This window comes from Oncorhynchus mykiss, chromosome 12, assembly GCF_013265735.2.
Source record: "Oncorhynchus mykiss isolate Arlee chromosome 12, USDA_OmykA_1.1, whole genome shotgun sequence".
In the NCBI taxonomy this organism is placed as follows: domain Eukaryota; kingdom Metazoa; phylum Chordata; class Actinopteri; order Salmoniformes; family Salmonidae; genus Oncorhynchus; species Oncorhynchus mykiss.
In genome coordinates this window covers 102,422,755-102,450,292 of record NC_048576.1, presented here as the reverse complement: position 1 = coordinate 102,450,292, position 27,538 = coordinate 102,422,755, and the positions used below count along the sequence as shown (strand labels likewise).

The following is a 27,538-nucleotide window of genomic DNA, read 5'->3' as shown; positions in this document are numbered from 1 at the left end:
GTCTCAAAATGGATCCTGAACAAAACAACAGCTTTACTTTCTGTTTCAGCTCAGCCGTCTCCCCACCCTGATAATAAAGTGTTATATTGGTATCTTCCACTAGATGGCAGTAAACACCTGCTGTAACTAGACTTTACAACTATGTGTTCTGTTTCAGCTCAGCTGCCTTCTCACCCTGATAATAAAGTGTTATATTGGTATCTTCCACTAGATGGCAGTAAACACCTGCTGTAACTAGACTTTACAACTATGTGTTCTGTTTCAGCTCAGCCGCCTCCCCACCCTGATAATAAAGTGTTATATTGGTATCTTCCACTAGATGGCAGTAAACACCTGCTGTAACTAGACTTTACAACTATGTGTTCTGTTTCATACAGGCAGTGTCCCAGAGTTGGAGTGCTAATCTAGGATCAGGTCCCACTCTCCATGTAATCTGATTCATTATGATCTAGGATCAGGTCCCTCCTCTCCATGTAATCTGATTCATTATGATCTAGGATCAGGTCCCCCCTCTCCATGTAATCTGATTCATTATGATCTAGGATCAGGTCCCCCCTCTCCATGTAATCTGATTCATTATGATCTAAAAGGCTAAACTGATCCTAGATCAGCTCTCCTACTCTTTATGAATACTGTCACAGGTGACTACTCAAGATGAGGAGATGATTTCTAAGTTATATTTTTCAAGAATCAATTAGTATCATTCATTGAACTGCTTTGCCATGAACAGATCGGTGAGGTCTTAACCTAAAGGTTCTATATAGACCTTATGGTCATTTTAATGGGGTTGAACATCCATCCCATCAGATTGTGTAAAGGATTTTATGAGTTCAGAAAAATAGTGACTTGGAAGCATCTCTCTGACCTCACTCTGCTGAAACACACTCAAGTAAAGACCACATAGATACAGTTATATGTCTGTTTCTACCCACTTTTACAGCCAATGTTATGGACTGGTATTCATATGAATCAGTAGGATATACAGACTAGTTAACCACCTCCCAGTAGATGGACCCACTCAGAACTTTATATATACAGACTAGTTAACCACCTCCCAGTAGATGGATCCACACAGAACATTATATATACAGACTAGTTAACCACCTCCCAGTAGATGGACCCACACAGAACTTTATATATACAGACTAGTTAACCACCTCCCAGTAGATGGACCCCACTCAGAACTTTATATATACAGACTAGTTAAACATCTCCCAATAGACAACCGATTTGAGGTCTTGACCAGCAATGTCCCACTGGGGTCAACCAAGCCGAGAGGTTCTAGAAAGAGGACTGACTTTCATACCAACTCCTAAACAGGTTGTTGTGATATTGATTTAGAGGTAGGTGAAGGAGTCAAGCACAGGAGAGCAGAGATGTCCAAGTAGCGTCTTTTAATAGGCAAGTCCACAACAATAGGGTCAGGTACAATACCAAAATAAACACCCACGACAAAAGAGAACACAGTTCCTCACGAAAAGGAGGGAAAAACAACGCTCCTTAAATTTACACACAATCGGTATATACGAGAAAATAACTGAGGCACAACCTCAACGAGCAAAATGAAATTAACAATCCCACACAAACCTAAGCAGGCAACAGGGGTACTTATACACACTGAAATGAAAGCAAATGAAACCAGGTGTGAAAGAACCAAAGACAAAACAAACGGAAAAGGAAACAAGGATCAGTGATGGCTGGTAGGCCGGCGGAGCGCCGCCCGAACAAGGATCAGTGATGGCTGGTAGGCCGGGAAGCCGCCCGAACAAGGATCAGTGATGGCTGGTAGGCCGGGAAGCTGCCCGAACAAGGATCAGTGATGGCTGGTAGGCCGGGAAGCCGCCCGAACAAGGATCAGTGATGGCTGGTAGGCCGGCGGAGCGCCGCCCGAACAAGGAGAAGTTGTGACACAGGTGACTGGGAGGAACCAACTCCTAAACAGGTGGACTGTGGGGAGCTCCAGAGGGGATCTATCATACCAACTCCTAAACAGGGGGACTGGGAGGAACAAACTCCTAAACAGGGGGACTGGGAGGAACCAACTCCTAAACAGGGGGACTGGGAGGAACCAACTCCTAAACAGGGGGACTGGGAGGAACCAACTCCTAACCAGGAGGACTGGGAGGAGCCAACTTCTAAACAGGTGGACTGGGAGGAACCAACTCCTAAACAGGTGGACTGCGGGGAACCAACTCCTAAACAGGAGGACTGGGAGGAGCCAACTCCTAAACAGGTGGACTGGGATGAACCAACTCCTAAACAGGAGGACTGGGAGGAGCCAACTCCTAAACAGGTGGACTGTGGGGAACTCCGGAGGGGATTTACACGTCCTTCATAGAAGATTGAAGTTATCAGATCATTATGAATATGAAACAGATTTTCCTCATATACTAATTCCAAACCCCTCACATTGGGAACCTCAGTTGGAGTCAGTGTCAGAAACTATACAGACTCTTATATGTAGGGAGGTGGCTTCCTTTTCACAATTCAGAAGCATTTTTTTTAAAATCAAGCTCTAGAAACATTCAACATCAATCAGAGTATAGTGATTAAACCAGCAGATAAGGGGGCTCAGATTGTTGTAATGGATAAAGTGAATATCTTCTTGAAGCCAATAGTCAATAGGATCATGTTAAACACTATGTTCCATTGTCCCACTGATATAAAATATGGGCCAGTTGCCATACGTTACTTCCCTCCAAGCCATTTCCAATAGACTTGATACTTCTTCCCCAGTGCTGAGACAGTGTTGAGACAGTGCTGAGACAGTGCTGAGACAGTGCTGAGACAGTGCTGAGACAGTGCTGAGACAGTGCTGAGACAGTGTTGAGACAGTGTTGAGACAGTGCTGAGACAGTGCTGAGACAGTGCTGAGACAGGCCAAATGATGTAGATCTGAAGAGCAGGCCTTGCTTTTTACCTGCTTCCCTGTACTATTCGGTTGGGTAAACACCCTGAGTTGTATAACAGACAGGCTTGGCTGAGTGCCCAGGGCTGAATAAACAACCAGAGAAGACTGGGCGAAGGGTAGATAAACCTGACGGGGGTGGAGACAGTAAAGCCTGTGTGGATACTACAGCCACAGTGTGGATACTACAGCCACAGTGTGATAAGTGGTAAACGGGTTGCTAAACAGCCTGTGTGGATACTACAGCCACAGTGTGAATACTACAGCCACAGTGTGATAAGTGGTAAACGGGTTGCTAAACAGCCTGTGTGGATACTACAGCCACAGTGTGAATACTACAGCCACAGTGTGGATACTACAGCCACAGTGTGATAAGTGGTAAACTGGTTGCTAAACAACCTGTGTGGGATGTATTGTTAATGGCTGGATATAGAGACACACTTGGATGCAACTGTAAAGGCTAGAAACCCCTGAATGGACTCTTGTTGGATAACCCAGACTCACTTGGATGAAGCGGTACTGGGTGGAAAGCCCAGCCATAATCTCTGGGTGGAAAGCCCAGCCATAATCTCTGGGTGGAAAACCCAGCCATAATCTCTGGGTGGAAAGCCCAGCCATAATCTCTGGGTGGAAAGCCCAGCCATAATCTCTGGGTGGAAAGCCCAGCCATAATCTCTGGGTGGAAAGCCCAGCCATAATCTCTGGGTGGAAAGCCCAGCCATAATCTCTGGGTGGAAAGCCCAGCCATAATCTCTGGGTGGAAAGCCCAGCCATAATCTCTGGGTGGAAAGCCCAGCCATAATCTCTGGGTGGAAAGCCCAGCCATAATCTCTGGGTGGAAAGCCCAGCCATAATCTCTGGGTGGAAAGCCCAGCCATAATCTCTGGGTGGAAAGCCCAGCCATAATCTCTGGGTGGAACATGTGTGGTGGCAATGTTACTGCTGTTTGTAATCTATGTGAATAGAAAAGAACAAGGCTCTGAAATGACTGGTGATTCACTGCATTGCTGTCATGTCAAACCAAGGATACATAATGGTATAGTATAATGAGACATATACTGCCTGATATATTAATTTAGATGTGCAGGAGTTCAATGTTCATGTCTTCTATCTCTTTGCATATGGACCGGCCTGTATGAAGTGGTTGAGATGGGGTGGAGTTTCCATCTCCCATTGTCTCCTGATCGGTCCTGCTACATCTTTCACCATCCTCATCCTGCAGAGCTCTTGCAGCGTAGGAAGGGGTCTTGGTACAAAGGTCACCTTTTCAACCTCATATAGTCCAGCAAACGTGCCATGGTGTTGAAGTGTATAGCTGTGTCAATCACGCTGTTGACTAATACATATTTTACAGGCACAAACCCGCACTTATCATAGGTTACCTTATCAGTATTTCTCTCGGTCTAGTAACCTTCTGGGACTGCTTCAATCACATCCTCTATCATCGCAACAGGTTCACCTCTGTCCCAGTCTACGAAGTCCGTGCATTTGTAATAGCCTCGGGTGACATACTGTATATAGCAAATGGGATGAGGCTATTGTCAGGGCTCTTCACCACACCTGAACACACACCTCCGGGCATGTCACCAAAGTAGGCCGCGATGGCAATAGCTCCTACAGTAACTTCGGGTCTATTCAGGGATGATATTAGCTGCTCTTCGGAGACGGAACCCCACCACTTCTCACCCAGCCATTCTAACAGTGGAAGCCACGATCTGTCCAATAGGGGCCAGTTGCCATGTTCATTTCGGTAAGAGACACGGAGTGAATCGAATTGTCTTCTGTTTACATAGGCCATCGTCCAACCCCGTAGCTATTTCGATATATGTGTGTAATTGGTAACATAGTTCTTTTGATACAGCAATTATAAGTACTAGGGAATTGGAAGCATACCCCAAACAGCACACAGTCAATAACCACAGGGAAAGTGCCTCATATTTCTAACTGTTGTTGCTAGTAGCTCCTCAGGATGATGCCGAGATGTGAGCACCTTTCACAGTCGCACCCCCTGTGCCTAACCGTAACCGTAGTGTATACTGATATGGTAGTGTATACTGTGATTACAAGTAAGTAAGTATTGTACATGATTAACACGACACTCAACATAGAATACACAATTTACTACTATTGCCACGGTTACACGTCGATACATGTCCGTACATGTCCAGACATGTGGAGCAGTGAAAACAATCCCCTCCATGATGTTTTTCAACTTGAAAATTCAATGACCTGTCCTAGACTGATCCAGTACAAAAGTGAACTGTTAAATCATCCATGTACCCATGTAAGCTGTAGGAAACAAAATATACTACTATTGCCACGGCTACATGTCCATACATGTCCATACATGTCCAGACATGTGGAGCAGGGAAAACAATCCCCTCCATGATATTATTCAACTTGGAATGTGATGACCTGTCCTAGACTGACCCCTGTAGTACAAATGTGAACTAGACGTCCAGACATGTCCAGGCATGTGGAGCAGTGAAAAAAATCCCCTCTATGATATTATTCAACTTGGAATGTGATGTTAAAATATGAAACTATTTGTGAATAGATGAAATGTAATTTCAGCTTCTTAAATGAGAGAACGGTTTGTCATGGAGAAACTCTGCTCACTCAGAGGCCCCGCCCAAGTGAACAGACATTGGTTATAAACTATGAAACACGCCCTTCTCTCTCCTACTATATAAGCCCTGATATGAAAATGTAACCTCCTGTTCCAAGGAGAAGAGGACGGTGGTCTCCACTTGAAAAGGACAAGATCAACAACAGAACTAAGCCAACCTCAGCGTGAGCTCTGGTTGAACGACAAGAACCTACTGAAATTAACATCGAATTTCAACGTAAAGATGATGATCAACACACCGAAAGGATGAATTTCGACTATACCAGCCAGAATATAGCATGAGCTTAAAGAATGGCAACTTGGTGTGAACTTTGAACTCTTATTCACTAAAGAAGTGATACCTCCTAGCTGTTGCGTTAGCAACCACAGCTGTAAACGTGGGCTAGGAAAGGACGGACAAAGGACCCGTTCTACCACACGACGACGGTTCTACCAAGTATACGTTCTACCACCAGACATTCTTCAAAGGACAACCCGGCCTTCCACCTACGACCAACCGATCGAAGCGCAGCTCAGAGTAAATATTTATTGCATTTTCCTTTTCCAAATGGGCGGTTATTTAGAATACATAAGATACTGTATTTACGACAGCATAGCTGCCTAATGCATTCAAATGGCAATGGTTTGATTGGATGACAAATGACCAATGAGTTTAATGTATTAAATATAGATATAGGCATCATCTTTGATGAAGGTTATATGTAACTAAAATCAAATAAATATGTTACTTCTGACATCGTTATCTAAAATGTATTTTGACTTAGTGATGAATGACATGGTTTCTTCTTTGAGGGATTTTCATGCCATAATGTATCCAGACGTTTATAGCAGAAATCTGTGATTGGTACATGATGCATTTGTGGACTTTTAAATGAATGATATATATTGTAGCCATTGATTCTTGAAGAATATAACTCACCCCATCCCTCGGCTGTTTACCCCCAAAGAATGGCAGGGTGGCGCCTTTGTTATTTTTTGAATCTCAGATTGCCCCTTTAATGTAACAGATCATTAAAAACAGCTGAAGTATTGTCCATTAATAAGTTGCAATGTTACTGTTACATGATTAACACGACACTCAACATAGAGTACACAATTTTACTACCAATAATAATGACAGTATTCACAACAACAAAACTATGTACAATGCAACGATCTTAGATGAAGGAGAACAGGAAAAATCATATTTTCAAAACAGGTGTGAAGTTGGTGGTAGAAACATTCAGGTCCAGTCAGTCAAAGTGGGTTTAAATATAACAATATTCTATTAAGCTGGCATATTCAAACATTCAGGAGATAATATAGGTGCTCAAAGTTGACCCACTGCATACCCCACCAAACCATGAGATATCCATGTCTTCATCACTTTAAAAGAGAAACAGTTGAATTTGATCTCATTTAACTTTTTACTGTATTCGGCTAAATCAGGGTCCCACAGAGTGTTTCTTGATTGTCTTTAAAACCCTCCCACTGTCCTCAAGTCTTTTTGACCCACCACTGTGATCAACCCTCCTGCTGTCCTCAGGTCATTTTGACCCACCACTGTGGTCAACCCTCCAGCTGTCCTCAGGTCATTTTGACCCACCACTGTGGTCAACCCTCCCGCTGTCCTCAGGTCATTTTGACCCACCACTGTGGTCAACCCTCCATCTGTCCTCAGGTCATTTTGACCCAACACTCTGATCAACTCTCCCGCTGTCCTCAGGTCATTTTGACCCAACACTCTGATCAACTCTCCCGCTGTCCTCAGGTCATTTTGACCCAACACTCTGATCAACTCTCCCGCTGTCCTCAGGTCATTTTGACCCCCCACTGTGATCAACCCTCCCGCTGTCCTCGGGTGAAAATGACCCACCACTGTGTTGAACCAAGTTTGATTTTATTTGTATATTTTGTGGATCATTTGTAAGAAGGAGGCAGTCAAACTTTCTTTATTAACATCAGTGAAAACAATCCCCTCCATGATGTTTTTCAACTTGAAAATTCAATGACCTGTCCTAGACTGACCCCAGTAGTACAAAAGTGAACTGTTTCCTTCATTCATGTACCCATGTAAGCTGTAGGAAACAAAAGATACTACTATTGCCACGGTTACACGTCCATACATGTCCGTACATGTCCAGACATGTGGAGCAGTGAAAACAATCCCCTCCATGATATTATTCAACTTGGAATGTGATGACCTGTCCTAGACTGACCCCTGTAGTACAAATGTGAACTAGACATCCAGACATGTCCAGACATGTGGAGCAGGGAAAACAATCCCCTCCATGATATTATTCAACTTGGAATGTGATGACCTGTCCTAGACTGACCCCTGTAGTACAAATGTGAACTAGACATCCAGACATGTCCAGACATGTGGAGCAGGGAAAACAATCCCCTCTATGATATTATTCAACTTGGAATGTGATGTTAAAATACGAAACAATTTGTGAATAGATTAAATGTAATTTCAGCTTCTTAAATGAGAGAACGGTTTGTCATAGAGAAACTCTGCTCACTCAGAGGCCCCGCCCAAGTGAACAGACATGGGTTATAAACTATGAAACACGCCCTTCTCTCTCCTACTATATAAGCCCTGTTATGAAAATGTAACCTCCTGTTCCAAGAACAAGAGGACGGTGGTCTCCACTTTAAAAGGACAAGATCAACAACAGAACTAAGCCAACCTCAGCGTGAGCTCTGGTTGAACGACAAGAACCTACTGAAATTAATTTCAACGTAAAGATGATGATCAACACACCGAAAGGATGAATTTCGACTATACCTTCCAGAATATAGCATGAGCTTAAAGTATGAACTTTGAACTCTTATTCACTAAAGTAGTGATACCTCCTAGTTGTTGCGTTAGCAACCACAGCTGTAAACGTGGGCTAGGAAAGGACGGACAAAGGACCCGTTCTACCACACGGCGACGGTTCTACCAAGTATATGTTCTACCACCAGACATTCTTCAAAGGACAACCCGGCCATCCATCTACGATCAACCGATCGAAGCGCAGCTCAGAGTAAATATTTATTGCATTTTCCTTTTCCAAATGGGCGGTTATTTAGAATACATAAGATACTGTATTTACGATAGCTTAGCTGCCTAATGCATTCAAATGGCAATGTTTTGATTGGATGCCAAATGACCAATGAGTTTAATGTATTAAATATAGATATAGGCATCATCTTTGATGAAGGTTATATGTAACTAAAATCAAATAAATATGTTACTTCTTACATCGTTATCTAAAATGTATTTTGACTTAGTGATTAATGACATGGTTTCTTCTTTGAGGGATTTTCATGCCATAATGTATCCAGACGTTTATAGCAGAAATCTGTGATTGGTACATGATGCATTTGTAGACTTTTAAATGAATGATATATATTGTAGCCATTGATTCTTCAAGAATATAACTCACCCCATCCCTCGGCTGTTTACCCCCAAAGAATGGCAGGGTGACGCCTTTGTTATTTTTTGAATCCCAGATTGCCCCTTTAATGTAACAGATCATTAAAAACAGCTGAAGTATTGTCCATTAATAACTTGCATTGTAACTGTTACATGATTAACACGACACTCAACATAGAGTACACAATTTTACTACCAATAATAATGACAGTATTCACAACAACAAAACTATGTACAATGCAACGATCTTAGATGAAGGAGAACAGGAAAAATCATACTGTTTAAAACAGGTGTGAAGTTGGTGGTAGAAACATTCAGGTCCAGTCAGTCAAAGTGGGTTTAAATATAACAATATTCTATTAAGCTGGCATATTCAAACATTCAGGAGATAAAGGTGCTCCAAGTTGACCCACTGCATACCCCACCACACCATGAGATATCCATGTCTTCATCACTTTAAAAGAGAAACGGTTGAATTTGATCCTATTTAACTTGTTACTGTATTGGGCTAAATCAGGGTCCCACAGAGTGTTTCTTGATAGTTTTTAAAACCCTCCCGCTGTCCTCAGGTCATTTTGACCCACCACTGTGATCAACCCTCCTGCTGTCCTCAGGTCATTTTGACCCACCACTGTGATCAACCCTCCAGCTGTCCTCAGGTCATTTTGACCCACCACTGTGATCAACCCTCCCGCTGTCCTCAGGTCATTTTGACCCACCACTGTGATCAACCCTCCCGCTGTCCTCAGGTAATTTTGACCCACCACTGTGATCAACCCTCCCGCTGTCCTCAGGTCATTTTGACCCACCACTGTGGTCAACCCTCCCGCTGTCCTCAGGTCATTTTGACCCCCCACTGTGATCAACCCTCCCGCTGTCCTCAGGTCATTTTGACCCCCCACTGTGATCAACCCTCCCGCTGTCCTCAGGTTATTTTGACCCCCCACTGTGATCAACCCTCCCGCTGTCCTCAGGTTATTTTGACCCAACACTGTGATCAACCCTCCCGCTGTCCTCAGGTCATTTTGACCCAACACTGTGTTTAAACAAATCTACTTTGAAACAAAAGTATACACCTCACACACATGGTTATGGGCTTTAATAAATAAGACACCTGTACTATGTCAGATATACATGTAGTGTTTAAATGTATTCATTTAGTTTGAATCCCAATATTACACTTTAAATACATTAACAGAACAACATTTGGACACACTGACTCATTCAAGGGTTTTTCTTCATTTTTACTATAACCTACAGTACAGTATGCAGAGTGCAACGATGACAGGGTGGGACTGTTGTAGTGACAGGGCATAAATAATGTAGTCTATATAACCTACAGTACAGTCTGGGGCATAAATAATGTAGTCTATATAACCTACAGTACAGTCTGGGGCATAAATAATGTAGTCTATATAACCTACAGTACAGTCTGGGGCATAAATACTGTAGTCTATATAACCTACAGTACAGTCTGGGGCATAAATACTGTAGTCTATATAACCTACAGTACAGTCTGGGGTATAAATACTGTAGTCTATATAACCTACAGTACAGTATGGGGCATAAATACTGTAGTCTATATAACCTACAGTACAGTATGGGGTATAAATACTGTAGTCTATATAACCTACAGTACAGTATGGGGCATAAATACTGTAGTCTATATAACCTACAGTACAGTATGGGGCATAAATACTGTAGTCTATATAACCTATGGTATGGTATGGGTATAACAGTCTGGGGCATAAATACTGTAGTCTATATAACCTACAGTACAGTCTGGGGCATAAATACTGTAGTCTATATAACCTACAGTACAGTCTGGGGTATAAATACTGTAGTCTATATAACCTATGGTATGGTATGGTATGGGTATAACAGTCTGGGGCATAAATACTGTAGTCTATATAACCTACAGTACAGTCTGGGGCATAAATACTGTAGTCTATATAACCTACAGTACAGTCTGGGGCATAAATAATGTAGTCTATATAACCTACAGTACAGTATGGGGTATAAATACTGTAGTCTATATAACCTACAGTACAGTATGGGGCATAAATACTGTAGTCTATATAACCTACAGTACAGTATGGGGCATAAATACTGTAGTCTATATAACCTATGGTATGGTATGGGTATAACAGTCTGGGGCATAAATACTGTAGTCTATATAACCTACAGTACAGTCTGGGGCATAAATACTGTAGTCTATATAACCTACAGTACAGTCTGGGGTATAAATACTGTAGTCTATATAACCTACAGTACAGTCTGGGGCATAAATACTGTAGTCTATATAACCTACAGTACAGTCTGGGGCATAAATAATGTAGTCTATATAACCTACAGTACAGTCTGGGGTATAAATACTGTAGTCTATATATCCTACAGTACAGTCTGGGGCATAAATAATGTAGTCTATATAACCTACAGTACAGTCTGGGGTATAAATACTGTAGTCTATATAACCTACAGTACAGTCTGGGGTATAAATACTGTAGTCTATATAACCTATGGTATGGGGTATAACAGTCTGGGGTATAAATACTGTAGTCTATATAACCTATTGTATGGGTATAACAGTCTGGGGTATAAATACTGTAGTCTATATAACCTATGGTATGGGGTATAAATACTGTAGTCTATATAACCTATGGTATGGGGTATAACAGTCTGGGGCATAAATACTTAACCAAGCAAACGTATTATACATTTCATTGTAAACTGGGTGGTTCCAGCCCTGAATGCTGATTGGTTGACAGCTGTGGTATATCAGACCGTATACCACGGGTATGACAAAACATTTATTTTTACTGTTCTAATTACGTTGGTAACCAGTTTGCCACCTCTGTTTACCCCCTCTGTGGTATATGACCAATATACCACGGCTAAGGGCTGTATCCAGGCACTCCGCAATGTCTTAGAACAGCCCTTAGCCGTGGTACATTAGCCACACACCACACCCCCTCGCGCCTTATTGGTTAAGTATATTAGCCATACACCACACCCCCTCGCGCCTTATTGGTTAAGTGAAGACAAGAGATACAGTTAGTATTTGCTAGGTCTTACTTACTGAAACATACTCTCATGTTAAGTACCCTACTGCACACAAAGAAGTAACCAAAACCATGTTATAGAAATGCTTGTTCAGTTTGTGTTTTAGAAGGATACATTTCAGTACATTTGTTCAGCTGATGGTTTGACTGAAAACTAATTTAGTATTATTTATGTCCAGTATAAGAGGAACATATTATACAGATGTCTTTTGATTCTAAATATATTTAGTAGTAGAGATGATGACTTCCAGGAGTTGTGTTCAATAGATATTGTATCTTTGTCTAAAACACAGTACAAATACTCAAATGATACAACTCATTACAATGGTATCTCTTTTTGAAATGAATCGTATTTTGTTATAATTTCATGTTCATGTTTTGTTAGATATCCTGTATATCCATTGATTCTAGAAGAATATCAGATAAAAATAAACCTTGTGAACTTATACTGTCTCACCCGATTGTAACCCACAATTACATCTGCTATTATTCCATTGTAAGTTTGTGTTGTCTTTTGCCTTTGTAAATAAGTGACACAGCTTCAAAATGTTTACAACTATCATGTGGATCTTAAGGATTTTCATATTGTTGCATCTAAACCTTTATATAAGAACATTTGTCAACTATCATGTGGATCTTAAGGATTTTCATGTTGTTGCATCTAAACCTTTATGTTAGAACATTTGTCAACTATCATGTGGATTTTAAGGATTTTCATGTTGTTGCATCTAAACCTTTATGTTAGAACATTTGTCAACTATCATGTGGATCTTAAGGATTTTCATGTGGTTGCATCTAAACCTTTATGTTAGAACATTTGTCAACTATCATGTGGATCTTAAGGATTTTCATGTGGTTGCATCTAAACCTTTATGTTAGAACATTTGTCAACTATCATGTGGATCTTAAGGATTTTCATATTGTTGCATCTAAACCTTTATGTTAGGACATTTGTCAACTATCATGTGGATCTTAAGGATTTTCATATTGTTGCATCTAAACCTTTATGTTAGGACATTTGTCAACTATCATGTGGATCTTAAGGATTTTCATATTGTTGCATCTAAACCTTTATGTCAGGACATTTGTCAACTATCATGTGGATCTTAAGGATTTTCATATTGTTGCATCTAAACCTTTATGTTAGGACATTTGTCAACGCCTCATAATGATGTTGTGCAAACAATCTAGTTAAATAAAGAGACACATGATTCATCTGACTGTCAACTTTCATCTTTTCAGGGAAAGAAAATGCAGCGACAAAACCAAAGAGGAATAACGGAGACCTTTTTCCGCGGGGAGCATCAGAGTATAGAAACCTTGAAAATGGAGACCCCACTAAGTTGTAGACGTCTTATTTCAAAAGACATTCCACTGTACCCCAAAGCTGACAGAGCGGAATTTCACGTGGACAAAGTCTGTCATGTAACCACTCCAACAGGCCTGACAGGAATCATGGATCTGAGTGGATTTACAGCAGGGCAAACAGGGGGTTTCACATGGTGGGCTCTTCACATTACAGAAGGGGAAATTGAGGCAGCAGAGAATCGCTTCCTTGAAAAGGAACAGCTTTCCTTTGACCCAACAACGGGTGAAGAACAAAGACACAATCCATTCCTGAAGGAATTCACCACCTCCCCTGTCTTCCAAAAGGGATCTCGGTACGGGAACTTTAAGTTTACCTTCCCCTTGGAGGATCTCATGCAGATGTACACAGAGCAGATCTGTGAGGGAGAGAAGCCTGTCCTGAGAGTCTATGAAACCGTGGTTTACAAGCAGGAGATCATGTACGTTGTGGTTGTCCACGGTCCAGATGTGACAGAGTTTGATGAGTACCCACTTCTTGCTGATGAGAATGATAAGGCAATATGCATTTATAAAGATGGTCAAATTGTCTGGCGTGCAGAAGCAATATGTGAAACCCATACAAAGAAGCTGATCATCAACAGAGAGAGTGGAACAGTTGAAACAGAAGAACTTGGACGTGGTTTTGAGTATTTCATGTGGGACCATGTGACCCTGGCATTCCATCTGCCAGCTGACCGCACCCTCCAAGTTGAAGAGGGAGTATTAAAGGAGAGACTCCATGCATGTGAGGGTATCAGACCTTTTCTCCAGGGTGAGTTTTTAACACTAGAGGAAGCAGAAGAAGTAGTCAATGCCATAAAGAACTCTATATAGGGACAGTGCTAGTGACAGTGCTATATGGGGACAGTGCTATATGGGGAAAGTGCTATATGGGGACAGTGCTATATGGGGACAGTGCTATATGGGGACAGTGCTATATGAGGACAGTGCTATATGGGGACAGTGCTATATGGGGACAGTGCTATATGGGGACAGTGCTATATGAGGACAGTGCTATATTGGGACAGTGCTATATAGGGACAGTGCTAGTGACAGTGCTATATGGGGACAGTGCTAGTGACAGTGCTATATGGGGACAGTGCTCGTGACAGTGCTATATAGGGACAGTGCTATATGGGGAAAGTGCTATATGGGGACAGTGCTAGTGACAGTGCTATATGGGGACAGTGCTAGTGACAGTGCTATATAGGGACAGTGCTATATGGGGAAAGTGCTATATGGGGACAGTGCTATATGGGGACAGTGCTATATGGGGACAGTGCTATATGAGGACAGTGCTATATTGGGACAGTGCTATATAGGGACAGTGCTAGTGACAGTGCTATATGGGGACAGTGCTAGTGACAGTGCTATATGGGGACAGTGCTCGTGACAGTGCTATAGGGGGACAGTGCTCGTGACAGTGCTATATGGGGACAGTGCTCTTGACAGTGCTATATGGTGACAGTGTTAGTGACAATGCTATATAGTTACAGTGCTAGTGACAGTGCTATATAGTTACAGTGCTAGTGACAGTGCTATATAGGGACAGTGCGAAATAGGGACAGTGCTATATGGGGACAGTGCTCGTGACAGTGCTGTATAGGGACAGTGCTAGTGACAGTGCTATATAGTTACAGTGCTAGTGACAATGCTATATAGTTACAGTGCTATATAGTTACAGTGCTAGTGACAGTGCTATAGAGTTACAGTGCTAGTGACAGTGCTATATAGTTACAGTGCTAGTGACAGTGATATATAGGGACAGTGCTATATGGGAACAGTGCTATATAGGGACAGTGCTATATAGGGACAGTGCTATATAGGGACGGACAGTGCTATATAGGGACAGTGCTAGTGACAGTGCTATATAGGGACAGTGCTATATAGGGACAGTGCCAGTGACAGTGCTATATAGTTACAATGCTATATGGGGACAGTGCTATATAGTTACAGTGCTAGTGACAGTGCTATATAGTTACAGTGCTAGTGACAGTGCTATATAGTTACAGTGCTAGTGACAGTGCTAAATAGGGACAGTGCTAGTGACAGTGCTATATAGTTACAGTGCTAGTGACAGTGCTATATAGGGAAAGTGCCAGGGACAGTGCTATATAGTTGCAGTGCTAGTGACAGCGCTATATAGGGACAGTGCTAGTGACAGTGCTATATAGGGATAGTGCTAGTGACAGCGCTATATAGGGACAGTGCTAGTGACAGTGCTATATAGGGATAGTGCTAGGGACAGTTCTAGGGACAGTGCTAGTGACAGTGCTAGGGGCAGTTCTAGGGACAGTGCTAGGGGCAGTTCTAGGGACAGTTCTAGGGACAGTTCTAGGGACAGTGCTAGGGGCAGTTCTAGGGACAGTGCTAGGGACAGTGCTAGGGGCAGTTCTAGGGACAGTGCTAGGGACAGTTCTACGGACAGTTATAGGGACAGTGCTAGGGACAGTGCTACGGACAGTTCTAGGGACAGTTCTAGGGACAGTGCTAGGGACAGTGCTAGGGACAGTTCTAGGGACAGTTCTAGGGACAGTGCTAGGGGTAGTGCTAGGGGCAGTTCTAGGGACAGTGCTAGGGACAGTTCTACGGACAGTTATAGGGATAGTTCTAGGGACAGTTCTAGGGACAGTTCTAGGGACAGTGCTAGGGACAGTGCTACGGACAGTTCTAGGGACAGTTCTAGGGACAGTTCTAGGGACAGTGCTAGGGACAGTGCTAGGGACAGTTCTAGGGACAGTTCTAGGGACAGTGCTAGGAACAGTTCTAGGGACAGTGCTAGGGGCAGTTCTAGGGACAGTGCTAAAGACAGTTCTAGGGACAGTGCTAGGGGCAGTTCTAGGGAGAGTGCGAGGGACAGTTCTAGGGACAGTGCCAGGGGCAGTTCTAGGGACAGTGCTAGGGGCAGTTCTAGGGACATTGCTAAAGACAGTTCTAGGGACAGTGCTAGTGCTGTTCTCAGGCAAAACACTCTTTCTAGTCAGTTGAGAATGAGATGTATGTAAAGGGGCTCATTCACCCAACCCTGATAATGCTAGATAACAGAATTGCCTGGACAAAACTGTGCTACATTATAAACATTATAAACATGTATTTCCCTTTCTTGTTGTTTGCTGATGTCTAATATATCTAATGCAAAACATGCAGTGTACAAATATATGCGTTAATGAATTGCCCATTCCATTCCATATACTTTAGTCTTAAACTCTGTAATGATTTGCATAGCAGAAGACTGGGCTAGATTGACTTTGGTTTCCAACCTTTTATGTATATATTACTGAATAATACACAGAATGGGGCAAACTGGTCCAGTTATGATGAATACATCCTTTGTGTCGTATGTTAATGTTTAATGTAGTCAAATAAAACATGTTCATCACCCATTGACTATTTTAGATTGTTGTTTTATAGACATGACCATTTTTTCCTGAACAGAAAAATAGATATGTTCAAATGTTTATTCACATATTCTTCACTGGTGGTTCTAGACCGTTTCAACTGGGGGGGCCAAGCTGGGGCCAGTTGTACTGTTAGAGGGGCCAGTTACGTTAGATGTTATTGTTGTCATATCGTAATAATTATTTCATACTCCACATTTAAGGGGGCCACAAGGGGGTCCAAAATTGTTGTCAATTAGGCACATTTGGGCAGTCTTGATACAACATTTGAAACAGAAATACAATGGTTCATTGGATCAGTCCGAAACTTTGCACATACACCTCTGCCATCTAGTGGCCAAAATCAAAATTACACCTGGGCTGAATAATACATAATGAACTTTCTCTTGCATTTCACAGATGATGGTACAACATTTTTTTTTAAAAACAGTTGATCTAATGTGTTATATTCTCCTACATTCCTTTCACATTTCCACAAACTTCAAAGTGTTTTCTTACCAATAATATGCATATCGTTGCTTCAGGGCCTGAGCTACAGGCAGTTAGATTTGGGTATGTCACTTTAGGCGAAAAGGGGCCGAGGCTTTAACATTATTCCACTTTTCATGTAGACTCATTTTGTCCTGCTAAAAGCATAACCACTGATCAAGCAACATTATGGACTAAACGATTTAACTTAATTAAACATTGTATTCTGGTGTGTTTAAGTAGGATTCCTTATTCCGGGACGGATGGAAGTTATCTAAAATATGTAAGTTGAAGGAGCCATGGGAGAATGCGTTTACATTTTTATTAAATATCTGGGATTAAATTACAGATTTCTTACACTGAGAAATGTACGACATTTGCGGCAGAGGGAAAAAGTAATACATTGGATAATAATGTTATCAGGTTAATTGTATCTAAGGGTAGCATGTTCATTTAAGTAAACATATACATTGACGTTGTTTAAAACTTATGATTAATGATTTGAGGTAAAGGGGAATTATCATTAGGTTTAGTTTATAGTTCACTTTTGAGTTTCTGAATCGAAGTAGCATAGTGAATACTAGTTAGGGGTGTTGTGTTCTTCTGGGAAAATTGATGTTTAGGTGTCTCAATTTTAGACGTTTCCTGGGATTATAATCTTGGGGAGAATGAGGCCATAAACGACCAAATTGAAAAAGCCCTGGAAGTTTTGATTAATTATTAAGGTTTGCAAATATATACACATACAACATTTGTTAGGACTATTTGTTTTAGTGCAAAGGTATTTTAAAGAGGCACGCTCACATATGGAACTTTATGAGTTTTTTTTTCATGAGTTTTAATTACACAAGTTAATTTTTTAGATTTTTAAGGATACAGGGTTCTTTATGTCTAATGTGGTATGGAACATGACTATAAAAGGGTGGTATGACCTATTGACCTTATCATGGCTATCTTTTGGGGTCTGATCAACCTCAGGGGAGAGCCATTTGTATACTGAATGTGTGGTCATTTGGGTTACTAGTTTTAAGGTCAATTAATTATAATGGAGTTTTAGTTTGGGGTTAGAATTATTGTTTGAATCACTGATGAGAAAGTGTTTCAGGATTCTGTTTTACAATATTAGCAGTGAAGTTTTTGAATTGGCTATTATTGATTTGGTATTACAACAGAAAATAATCCTATTTATCATTGAGAATAAATAGGGGGAGATAAAACATGGTCCTTTGAGGTTTGGACAGGACACCGTATTAAGCCAATAGGGCAAGAAATTACATAGAAAAATAAGTTTCAGTTCTTAGGGGTGATAAATTACTGTAGATAAGGTATTCCACACTATGCAACATATATTAAATTCATGTTATTTTTTATTTAATTTTTTTATTTCACCTTTATTTAACCAGGTAGGCTAGTTGAGAACAAGTTCTCATTTGCAACTGCGACCTGGCCAAGATAAAGCATAGCAGTATGAGCAGACAACACAGAGTTACACATGGAGTAAACAATTAACAAGTCAATAACACAGTAGAAAACAAAGGGGGAGTCTATATACAATGTGTGCAAAAGGCATGAGGTAGGCGAATAATTACAATTTTGCAGATTAACACTGGAGTGATAAATGATCAGATGGTCATGTACAGGTAGAGATATTGGTGTGCAAAAGAGCAGACAAATAAATAAATAAAAACAGTATGGGGATGAGGTAGGTGAAAATGGGTGGGCTATTTACCAATAGACTATGTACAGCTGCAGCGATCGGTTAGCTGCTCAGATAGCTGATGTTTGAAGTTGGTGAGGGAGATAAAAGTCTCCAACAAAAGTCTCCAGCAGCAGAGTACTGGAACGAAAGGCGGCCAAATGAGGTGTTGGCTTTAGGGATGATCAGTGAGATACACCTGCTGGAGCGCGTGCTACGGATGGGTGTTGCCATCGTGACCAGTGAGCTGAGATAAGGCGGAGCTTTACCTAGCATGGACTTGTAGATGACCTGGAGCCAGTGGGTCTGGCGACGAATATGTAGCGAGGGCCAGCCGACTAGAGCATACAAGTCGCAGTGGTGGGTGGTATAAGGCGCTTTAGTGACAAAACGGATGGCACTGTGATAGACTGCATCCAGTTTGCTGAGTAGAGTGTTGGAAGCCATTTTGTAGATGACATCGCCGAAGTCGAGGATCGGTAGGATAGTCAGTTTTACTAGGGTAAGCTTGGCGGCGTGAGTGAAGGAGGCTTTGTTGCGGAATAGAAAGCCGACTCTTGATTTTTCTTTTTCGATTGGAGATGTTTGATATGAGTCTGGAAGGAGAGTTTGCAGTCTAGCCAGACACCTAGGTACTTATAGATGTCCACATATTCTAGGTCGGAACCATCCAGGGTGGTGATGCTAGGCGGGCATGCGGGTGCAGGCAGCGATCGGTTGAAAAGCATGCATTTGGTTTTACTAGCGTTTAAGAGCAGTCGGAGGCCACGGAAGGAGTGTTGTATGGCATTGAAGCTTGTTTGGAGGTTAGATAGCACAGTGTCCAATGACGGGCCGAAAGTATATAGAATGGTGTCGTCTGCGTAGAGGTGGATCAGGGAATCGCCCGCAGCAAGAGCAACATCATTGATGTATACAGAGAAAAGAGTCGGCCCAAGAATTGAACCCTGTGGCACCCCCATAGAGACTGCCAGAGGACCGGACAGCATGCCCTCCGATTTGACACACTGAACTCTGTCTGCAAAGTAATTGGTGAACCAGGCAAGGCAGTCATCCGAAAAACCGAGGCTACTGAGTCTGCCGATAAGAATATGGTGATTGACAGAGTCGAAAGCCTTGGCAAGGTCGATGAAGACGGCTGCACAGTACTGTCTTTTATCGATGGCGGTTATGATATCGTTTAGTACCTTGAGTGTGGCTGAGGTGCACCCGTGACCGGCTCGGAAACCAGATTGCACAGATAGATTGTCAGATAGAATACTGAGGATCTCTGAAGGAAAGAGCTTGTAAGTGTAGGAAGGATTTTGAATATGGTTAGCATTCATTGTGGCTTTGTTTGACTATTAGGAGGTTTTTCTTTAAATAGTATTACATTTGACAGGAATATATGACATCTGTGGTGATTTAGGATTATTGTAAGGATTAAGATAGATTGATTAAGGAAATGTAAGGACTTTAGAGATGGCCACTTATAGACATGTTTTTTCTCAAATCAATGATTTTAGATAAAGTCAAACAGTGAGACGCTTAGTGGCGTTTGAGAGATAGGAGAGAAAGGGGTTCCTGTTTAAATCGGTAAATATATATATTTAAGAACATATATAAATAGCACACATACTTCTTAAACTAGATAAGACACTTGACAGAGAATTGGTACATGATTGATATGAATGGATGCCCAAGGGGAAATTGGACATACATGATAATGTCATAATATAAGAATAATTTACAAATTCTATCTAAATCATTATTTAGGGTATATAAGGTTGTTACCTGGGCAGAGTCAGGTATCAAAAGGGGGATAGGAAAGTTAGTGGCCTATTGGATAATAAACTAATAATAAAAAATAAAAATAAATGTTTAGCTAACAAATAGTCATAGAAGTTAAAGATATAATCAGATAAAACATATAAGAAACTGTTTGTTAACCAAGCCTGTATGTCCAGGATTTTATGCATTACAGGTGAACTACAGGTGAAGTCACTCAATCCAGTCCCAGAGGCTTGTTGGGGGGACCATACCAAGGACTCCTGGTGACAGATAGCTGAAAGAGCTACCCGGATTCATATCGCACGGCGGGAGGGTAAGACACCCTGACACTGTCGAACAATAAACAGTGTTCGAGAGGAGAACTGGAATTAACAGAATTCCGGGGGCCATCTCTCGAATGAAGAAAATCCTTCCTGTCTTTTCACCCCTGTTTTTGTTCATAGAAGTGAAGGTGTGTCTGGCTCTTGCTAGTGATCTGTTCTCGGGGAGAGCTGTTCGTCTGAGCTGTCTTATCATGGGTGCCATATGCCTGATACAGCACGTCGTACTTGAGTATGCGGAGAGTGGTAATTTGACCCATGGTTTAGACAATGAGGATTTTGTTCCAAAACAAGCATAAGAGATCCCTAGATCTGGGTAGACAGGAAGTTAGAGTAGAGGTTGGGAAGGATCTCTCAATGGAGTTTTATGTAGACCAAATGGGGTCTCTAACTACATGGCAGTCTAGGACTCTGAGCCATTATGGCATATATCGGTGCAGGTTCCCATATTGATCATGGACACAGGTCATAGCTCATTTGGAGAGAGAGGGCTATATGAATCCACTCACCCAGTATGGAAGAAGGTAGAGTATAGTGAAGGTGAAAGTTTTTGATTGTAATCAGGAGAGAGGGATGTATTGCATAAAGATACGCCTAACCCTTTAAACAAAAATGAAGGAGGATATGACCAGGTCTTGGTCGACACCCTAGTATGGTTCTGGGTAGAGGAGTTTAGGCCGGTATGGTAAAGCTGTTCACGAAAGCAGGAATGCCAGATAATGACAGTTGTATTGATTGCACTATTTATATCAATCAATCAATCAAATTTATTTTATATAGCCCTTCGTACATCAGCTGATATCTCAAAGTGCTGTACAGAAACCCAGCCTAAAACCCCAAACAGCAAGCAATGCAGGTGAAGAAGCACCTATATCCCCAGGTTCCCCTTAAATCAAGACTTCCTCCCTTTACAGTGACCGGAGGAGATTATTACCGTTTGGCCCGGTACAGTATTCTTGGGAAATTATGTCAGGGCGAGGTTTTACTGGCAGATTGGACAGGATTATGCTCCCTTGTACATTTGGGAATGCCTTTCACACTCATTCAATACCGAGACATGAAGTTGGCCAAACAGGAGAAAATAAGTACTCCATCTGAAGTATAGCCAGATGGGAGAAAAGAGCTACTCCATCCGGGTCTCTTATTGAGTATGTATACATTGATAACATTGGGGTTCCACGGGGGTGCTAGATATGTTCAAAGCAAGAAATCAGATCCTAGCAGGATTAGAGTTAAGTATTTCCGGGTAGTCTACTCTCAATAAGAACGTGGACTGGATTAATTATATTTATGATAATCAACAGAGCTTTAACAAGTATACCAGAGGTGCTATTAAAGGTTTTGCAGAACAGACTGAAGCAACCAGCCTGATGGTTTGGCAGAATAGAATTGCATTAGATATGTTATTGGCAGAAAAGGGTGTATGCGTGATTTTCGGAACCATTTTTGTGCTAACATCCCAAATAACACAGCTCCGGACGAATCAGTGCCCGAAGCCTCAGCTGGTTTGACCACCCAGGCTCACGGGTTGGCAGAAAACTCTGGGGTGGATACTTCTCTGACTAATTGGTTTGATAGTATGTTCGGAAAATGGAAAAAAAAGTATTATGATCACTGTATTATGGGCTACATTCACCTGTGTGACTGTTTAGTTTTATGCGGCTGTTGTCTAATTCCCTGTGTATGAGGCCTTATTTCCAGCTTATTTCCAGGACTCTGGAGATATCGATGACAATAGATGGTGAGGTACCTTGGGATTCCAGGTTCTGATCCGCGGAGTGCTGATTGTATGCCTACAGGACAAGTGGACGAATCTGGATCCTCAGTTGCGGGAAATTTATGTTTGAAGAGACCATTTTTGATGTTTAGGGAGGTTAGGTTGTATCCCGTTTCAATAATAGACTGTTTTTTTATGAAGATTGTAACGAAAATCCTGATAAGAAGAGTTATGATTCTGATGTAGGCCTGAGAAAACAATCATGGCGAATGCAAGTGTTGGGTTATGTTTAGGTGATGTTTTGATGACAATAAATATCTCTAATAAAAATAGAAATAGGCTTTTTAATATTACAATATAACTACATGTGTGATTGGATGTATAATATTTAATCAAAGGGTGGATATGTTAAGGGAATTTTTATCAATGATGACTAATTATGTATACATTTCAATCAGGACTGACTAATCCGAATACTATTATGTTACTGTACATGTATGAATTTTCTCTCTTGCTCCCAGTATTGAATATAATGTAGTCAAGAGTTTAGAACAATGACAGTCTGTTCCTTGGTACAAATGAATGAACTATCTCCAGACTGTCTAGAATGCTCATCTACACTGACTGACCTTGGCTCTAGGCGAGGAGGGAAGGTTTGAGCTCTATAAAGCCTTTCTACCAGTGTCAAGAAGAGACGGAACATTTAGAAAACGCTGACGTCATTTTCAGTTTATAACCTGTGGTAAAATGTGTATGTACTCAGTACTCTCTTGAATAAAGGCTGTTACCTGACTTTTAAGACCGGGACTCTGTCCATTCCTATAAAATGAGGGTCTTACAAATCCTTATGAATTGACAGAGTGTTTAATTTTAATTGGGAATTAAAACAGAGGAATTAAATTCCTTCAACAGAAATGCAAGTACACTCTCTCGTGACCGCGCGCAACGAGACCGAGGCTTTCTACCAGACCACCCACCAAAAGAGCTATTATGAGCCCCTCCTTCATAGTAGAATCATACAACCAGAATCTAAAGACGGTGACATCTTGTGGATGTGGCACTGTTTTCTATATTGAGTTCTCACTTCCTGTTTGGATTTCTTCTTAGGTTTTTGTCTGCCATATGAGTTCCGTTATACTCACAGACATAATTCAAACAGTTTTAGAAACTTCAGAGTGTTTTCTACCCACCAGTAATAATACTATGCATATATTCCCATCTGGGAAAGAGTAGGAGGCCGTTTACTCTGGGTACGACTTTCATCCAAAAGTCAAAATACTGCCCCCTAGCCTCAACAGGCTAGCCAAACCAACAGTAGAACCACTGAAAGCTCCTGTTAGGGTTAGGGTTAGTGCTGGGTTAGAGTAAGGGTTAGGTTAGGATTAAGGATAGAGTTGGGTTAGGGTTAGGGTTAGTGTTGGATTAGGGTTGGTGTTAGGGTTAGGGTTGGTTTAGTGTTAGGGTGAGGGTTAGAGTTGAGGTTGGGTTGGGGTTGGGGTTGGGTTAGGGTTAGGGTTAGGGTTGGGTTGGTGTTAAGGTTTTGGTTAGGGTTAGAGTTGGGTTAGGGTTGGTTAGGGTTGGGTTAGGGTTAGGTTGGTGTTAGGGTGTGGTTAGGGTTAAGGATATGGTTAGGGTTATGAATAGGGTTGAGTTGAAGCTAGGGTTAGGGTTAAGGATAGAGTTGGGTTAGGGTTAGTGTTGGATTAGGGTTGGGTTGGGTTGGTGTTAGGGTTAGGGTTGGGTTAGAGTTGGGGTTGGGTTAGGGTTAGGGATGGGTTAGGGCTGGATTAGGGTTGGATTAGGGTTAGGGTTGAGTTAGAGTTTGGTTTGGGTTAGGTTAGGTTAGGGTTAGGGTTGAGTTAGGGTTGGGTTAGGGTTGGGTTAGGGTTGGATTAGGGTTGGATTAGGGTTAAGGTTGAGTTAGGGTTGGGTTAGGGTTAAGGATTGAGTTGGTTTAGGATTAGGGTTGGGTTAGGGTTGGGTTAGGGTTAAGGTTAGGGTTGAGTTAGGGTTAGAGTTGAGGTTGGGTTATGGTTGGGTTAGGTTTAGTGTTGGGATAGGGTTAAGGATATAGTTGGGTTTGGGTTAGGGTTGGGTTAGAGTTGGGTTAGGATTGGGTTAGGGTTGGTTTAGGGTTAGGGTTATATTAGGGTTATATTAGTGTTGGATTGGGTTAGGTTAGTGTTGGGTTGGGTTAGGTTTATGGTTAGGGTTAAGGATATAGTTGGGTTAGGTTAGTGTTGGGTTGGGTTGGGTTAGGTTTAGGGTTAGGGTTAAGGATATAGTTGGTTTAGGGTTAGGTTAGTGTTGGGTTGTGTTAGGGTTGGGTTAGGGTTGGGTTAGGGTTGGTTTAGAATTGGGTTAGTGTTGGGTTGGGTTAGGGTTAGGGTTAAGGATATAGTTGGATTAGGGTTAGGTTAGTGTTGGGTTGGGTTAGGATTGGGTTAGGTTTGGGTTTGGTTAGGTTAGTGTTGGGTTGGGATAGGATTGGGTTAGGGTTGGTTTAGGGTTAGGTTAGTGTTGGGTTGGGTTAGGTTAGTGTTGGGTTTGGTTAGGATTAGGTTAGGGTTGGTTTAGGGTTAGGGTTAGTGTTGGGTTGGGTTAGGATTGGGTTAGGTTTGGGTTGGGTTAGGTTAGTGTTGGGTTGGGTTAGGATTGGGTTAGGGTTATGGTTAGGTTAGGGTTGGGTTAGGATTGGGTTAGGGTTGGTTTAGGGTTAGGGTTAGTGTTGGGTTGGGTTAGGATTGGGTTAGGGTTATGGTTAGGTTAGGGTTGGGTTAGGATTGGGTTAGGGTTGGTTTAGGGTTAGGGTTAGTGTTGGGTTGGGTTAGGGTTAGGGTTAAGGATATAGTTGGGTTAGGGTTAGGTTAGTGTTGGGTTGGGTTAGGATTGGGTTAGGTTTGGGTTGGTTTAGGTTAGTGTTGGGTTGGGTTAGGATTGGGTTAGGTTAGGGTTGGGTTGGGTTAGGTTTATGGTTAGGGTTAAGGATATAGTTGGGTTAGGGTTGGGTTGGGTTAGGTTAGTGTTGGGTTGGGTTAGGATTGGGTTAGGGTTAGGGTTAGGGTTAGGGTTAGGGTTAGGATTGGGTTAGGGTTGGTTTAGGATTAGGGTTAGTGTTGGGTTGGGTTAGGATTAGGTTAGGGTTGGTTTAGGGTTAGGTTAGTGTTGGGTTGGGTTAGGATTGGGTTAGGTTTGGGTTGGGTTAGGTTAGTGTTGGGTTGGGTTAGGATTGGGTTAGGGTTAGGTTAGGGTTAGGTTAGGGTTGGGTTAGGATTGGGTTAGGGTTGGTTTAGTGTTAGGTTAGTGTTGGGTTAGGATTGGGTTAGGGTTGGTTTAGAGTTAGGGTTAGGTTAGTGTTGGGTTGGGTTGAAGCCAGCATGTGGATGGACTTGAGAATACGGTTTAGGATATATAGTTAATTCTCTGACTGTATTGACCCAGTTGAATCCCATTTCTGGTCCTGTAAACAGAAACAGAACAACATACATGGAAATGAGTTCAACACGTTTGAATGTATTTTTACTTTCTATGTTTCTTTATTTCTATGTTCTGGGTTAGGGTTCTCAATCAGGGACAGCTGTCTATCATTGTCTCTGATTGGGAACCATACTTAGGTATCCCTTTTCCCTCCTTTCAGTGTGGGAAGTTAACTCTGTTAGTGGCTCTTTGCCCTGATTGGGAACCATACTTAGGCAGCCCTTTTCCCTCCTTTCAGTGTTGGAAGTTAACTTTGTTAGTGGCTCTTTGGCCTGTAAGCTTCACGGTTGTTTTTTTTTATAGAGCTCTGGTCAAAGTAGTGCAATACTATTCCCCATAATGCACCACACAGCCCTATGGGCCCTGGTCAAAGTAGTGCACTACAGTATGTAGGGAATAGGGTGTTATAGAGCTCTGGTCAAAGTAGTGCACTATGTAGGCAATAGGGTGTTATAGAGCTCTGGTCAAAGTAGTGCACTATGTAGGAAATGGGGTGCAATAGGGCTCTGTTCAAAGTAGTGTACTACAGTATGTAGGCAATAGGGTGTTATAGAGCTCTAGTCCAAGTAGTGCACTACAGTATGTAGGGAATAGGGTGTTATAGAGCTCTGGTCAAAGTAGTGTACTACAGTACGTAGGGAATAGGGTGTTATAGAGCTCTGGTCAAAGTAGTGCACTATGTAGGGAATAGGGTGTTATAGAGCTCTGGTCAAAGTAGTGCACTATGTAGGGAATAGGGTGTTATAGAGCTCTGGTCAAAGTAGTGCACTACTATTCCCCATAATGCACCACACAGTATGTAGGGAATAGGGTGCCACTTTGGGACAGAAACTCAGACTTGAATCACTGGTGCTGGAGACTGCTAGTTGTTCATACGGTGTTGTTTTTAATGATTAACCTTGAAATGCAGTGGTCTGAATCAGGGTCACACAGTGTTGTTATTAATGATTAACCTTGAAATGCAGTGGTTTGAATCAGGGTCACACAGTGTTGTTATTAATGATTAACCTTGAAACGCAGTGGTCTGAATCAGGGTCACACAGTATTGTTATTAATGATTAACCTAATCTACTTTGAGACAAAGATATCACCTCAAACACATGGTTATGGGCTTAAAGAAAGAAGACACCTGTACCATGTCAGATATGGAGTTGAAATGGATTCCATTTTGGGTTTTTTTCATCCCAATATTACACTTTATATAAATCACAGATGACTGAAATATAACAAAACCATTTGGCCGAGAAACACCGGATTTTCAGCCTTAAAAAACAATTCATGTTTATTAATTATAGAAAATATGAATAACATTCCACCATGAGGTCACTAGGTAATAATGATAC

General features: G+C 41.8%; 3 protein-coding genes across 6 annotated transcripts in view; 2 read left to right on the top strand and 1 right to left on the bottom strand.

Annotated features, from left to right (window-relative positions):
* LOC110539186 (NLR family CARD domain-containing protein 3-like) overlaps positions 1-27,538 on the bottom strand; it is an 808,883-nt gene that overhangs the window by 28,999 nt on the left and 752,346 nt on the right. The window lies entirely within an intron of this gene.
* The window catches only part of LOC118937843 (NLR family CARD domain-containing protein 3-like), a 303,083-nt gene that overhangs the window by 94,903 nt on the left and 180,642 nt on the right, over positions 1-27,538 (top strand). The gene's annotated exons all lie outside the window — the stretch shown is intronic.
* On the top strand, positions 5,634-21,171 carry LOC118937850. 4 transcript variants are annotated; one of them, XM_036939615.1, is made up of 2 exons: positions 5,634-6,054; positions 13,245-14,202. In XM_036939615.1, the coding sequence occupies exon 2, from the start codon at positions 13,254-13,256 to the stop codon at positions 14,181-14,183; it is 930 nt and encodes a 309-aa protein (XP_036795510.1). In that variant the 5' UTR covers positions 5,634-6,054; positions 13,245-13,253; the 3' UTR covers positions 14,184-14,202. The 4 variants fall into 4 exon arrangements, 2 of the variants coding, with proteins under 2 accessions (XP_036795510.1, XP_036795509.1); XR_005035264.1 differs by lacking the exon at positions 13,245-14,202 and adding an exon at positions 20,875-21,171 and having other exon boundaries at positions 5,873-6,054; XR_005035265.1 differs by lacking the exon at positions 13,245-14,202 and adding an exon at positions 7,063-7,326 and having other exon boundaries at positions 5,873-6,054.

Coding starts and splice junctions, on each gene's coding strand:
- LOC118937850 (XM_036939614.1), top strand. CDS start 8,336: ATGAACTTTGAACTCTTATTCACTAAAGTAGTGATACCTCCTAGTTGT. Junction 8,549..13,244: donor CGATCGAAGCGCAGCTCAGA/GTAAATATTTAT, acceptor TCATCTTTTCAG/GGAAAGAAAATGCAGCGACA.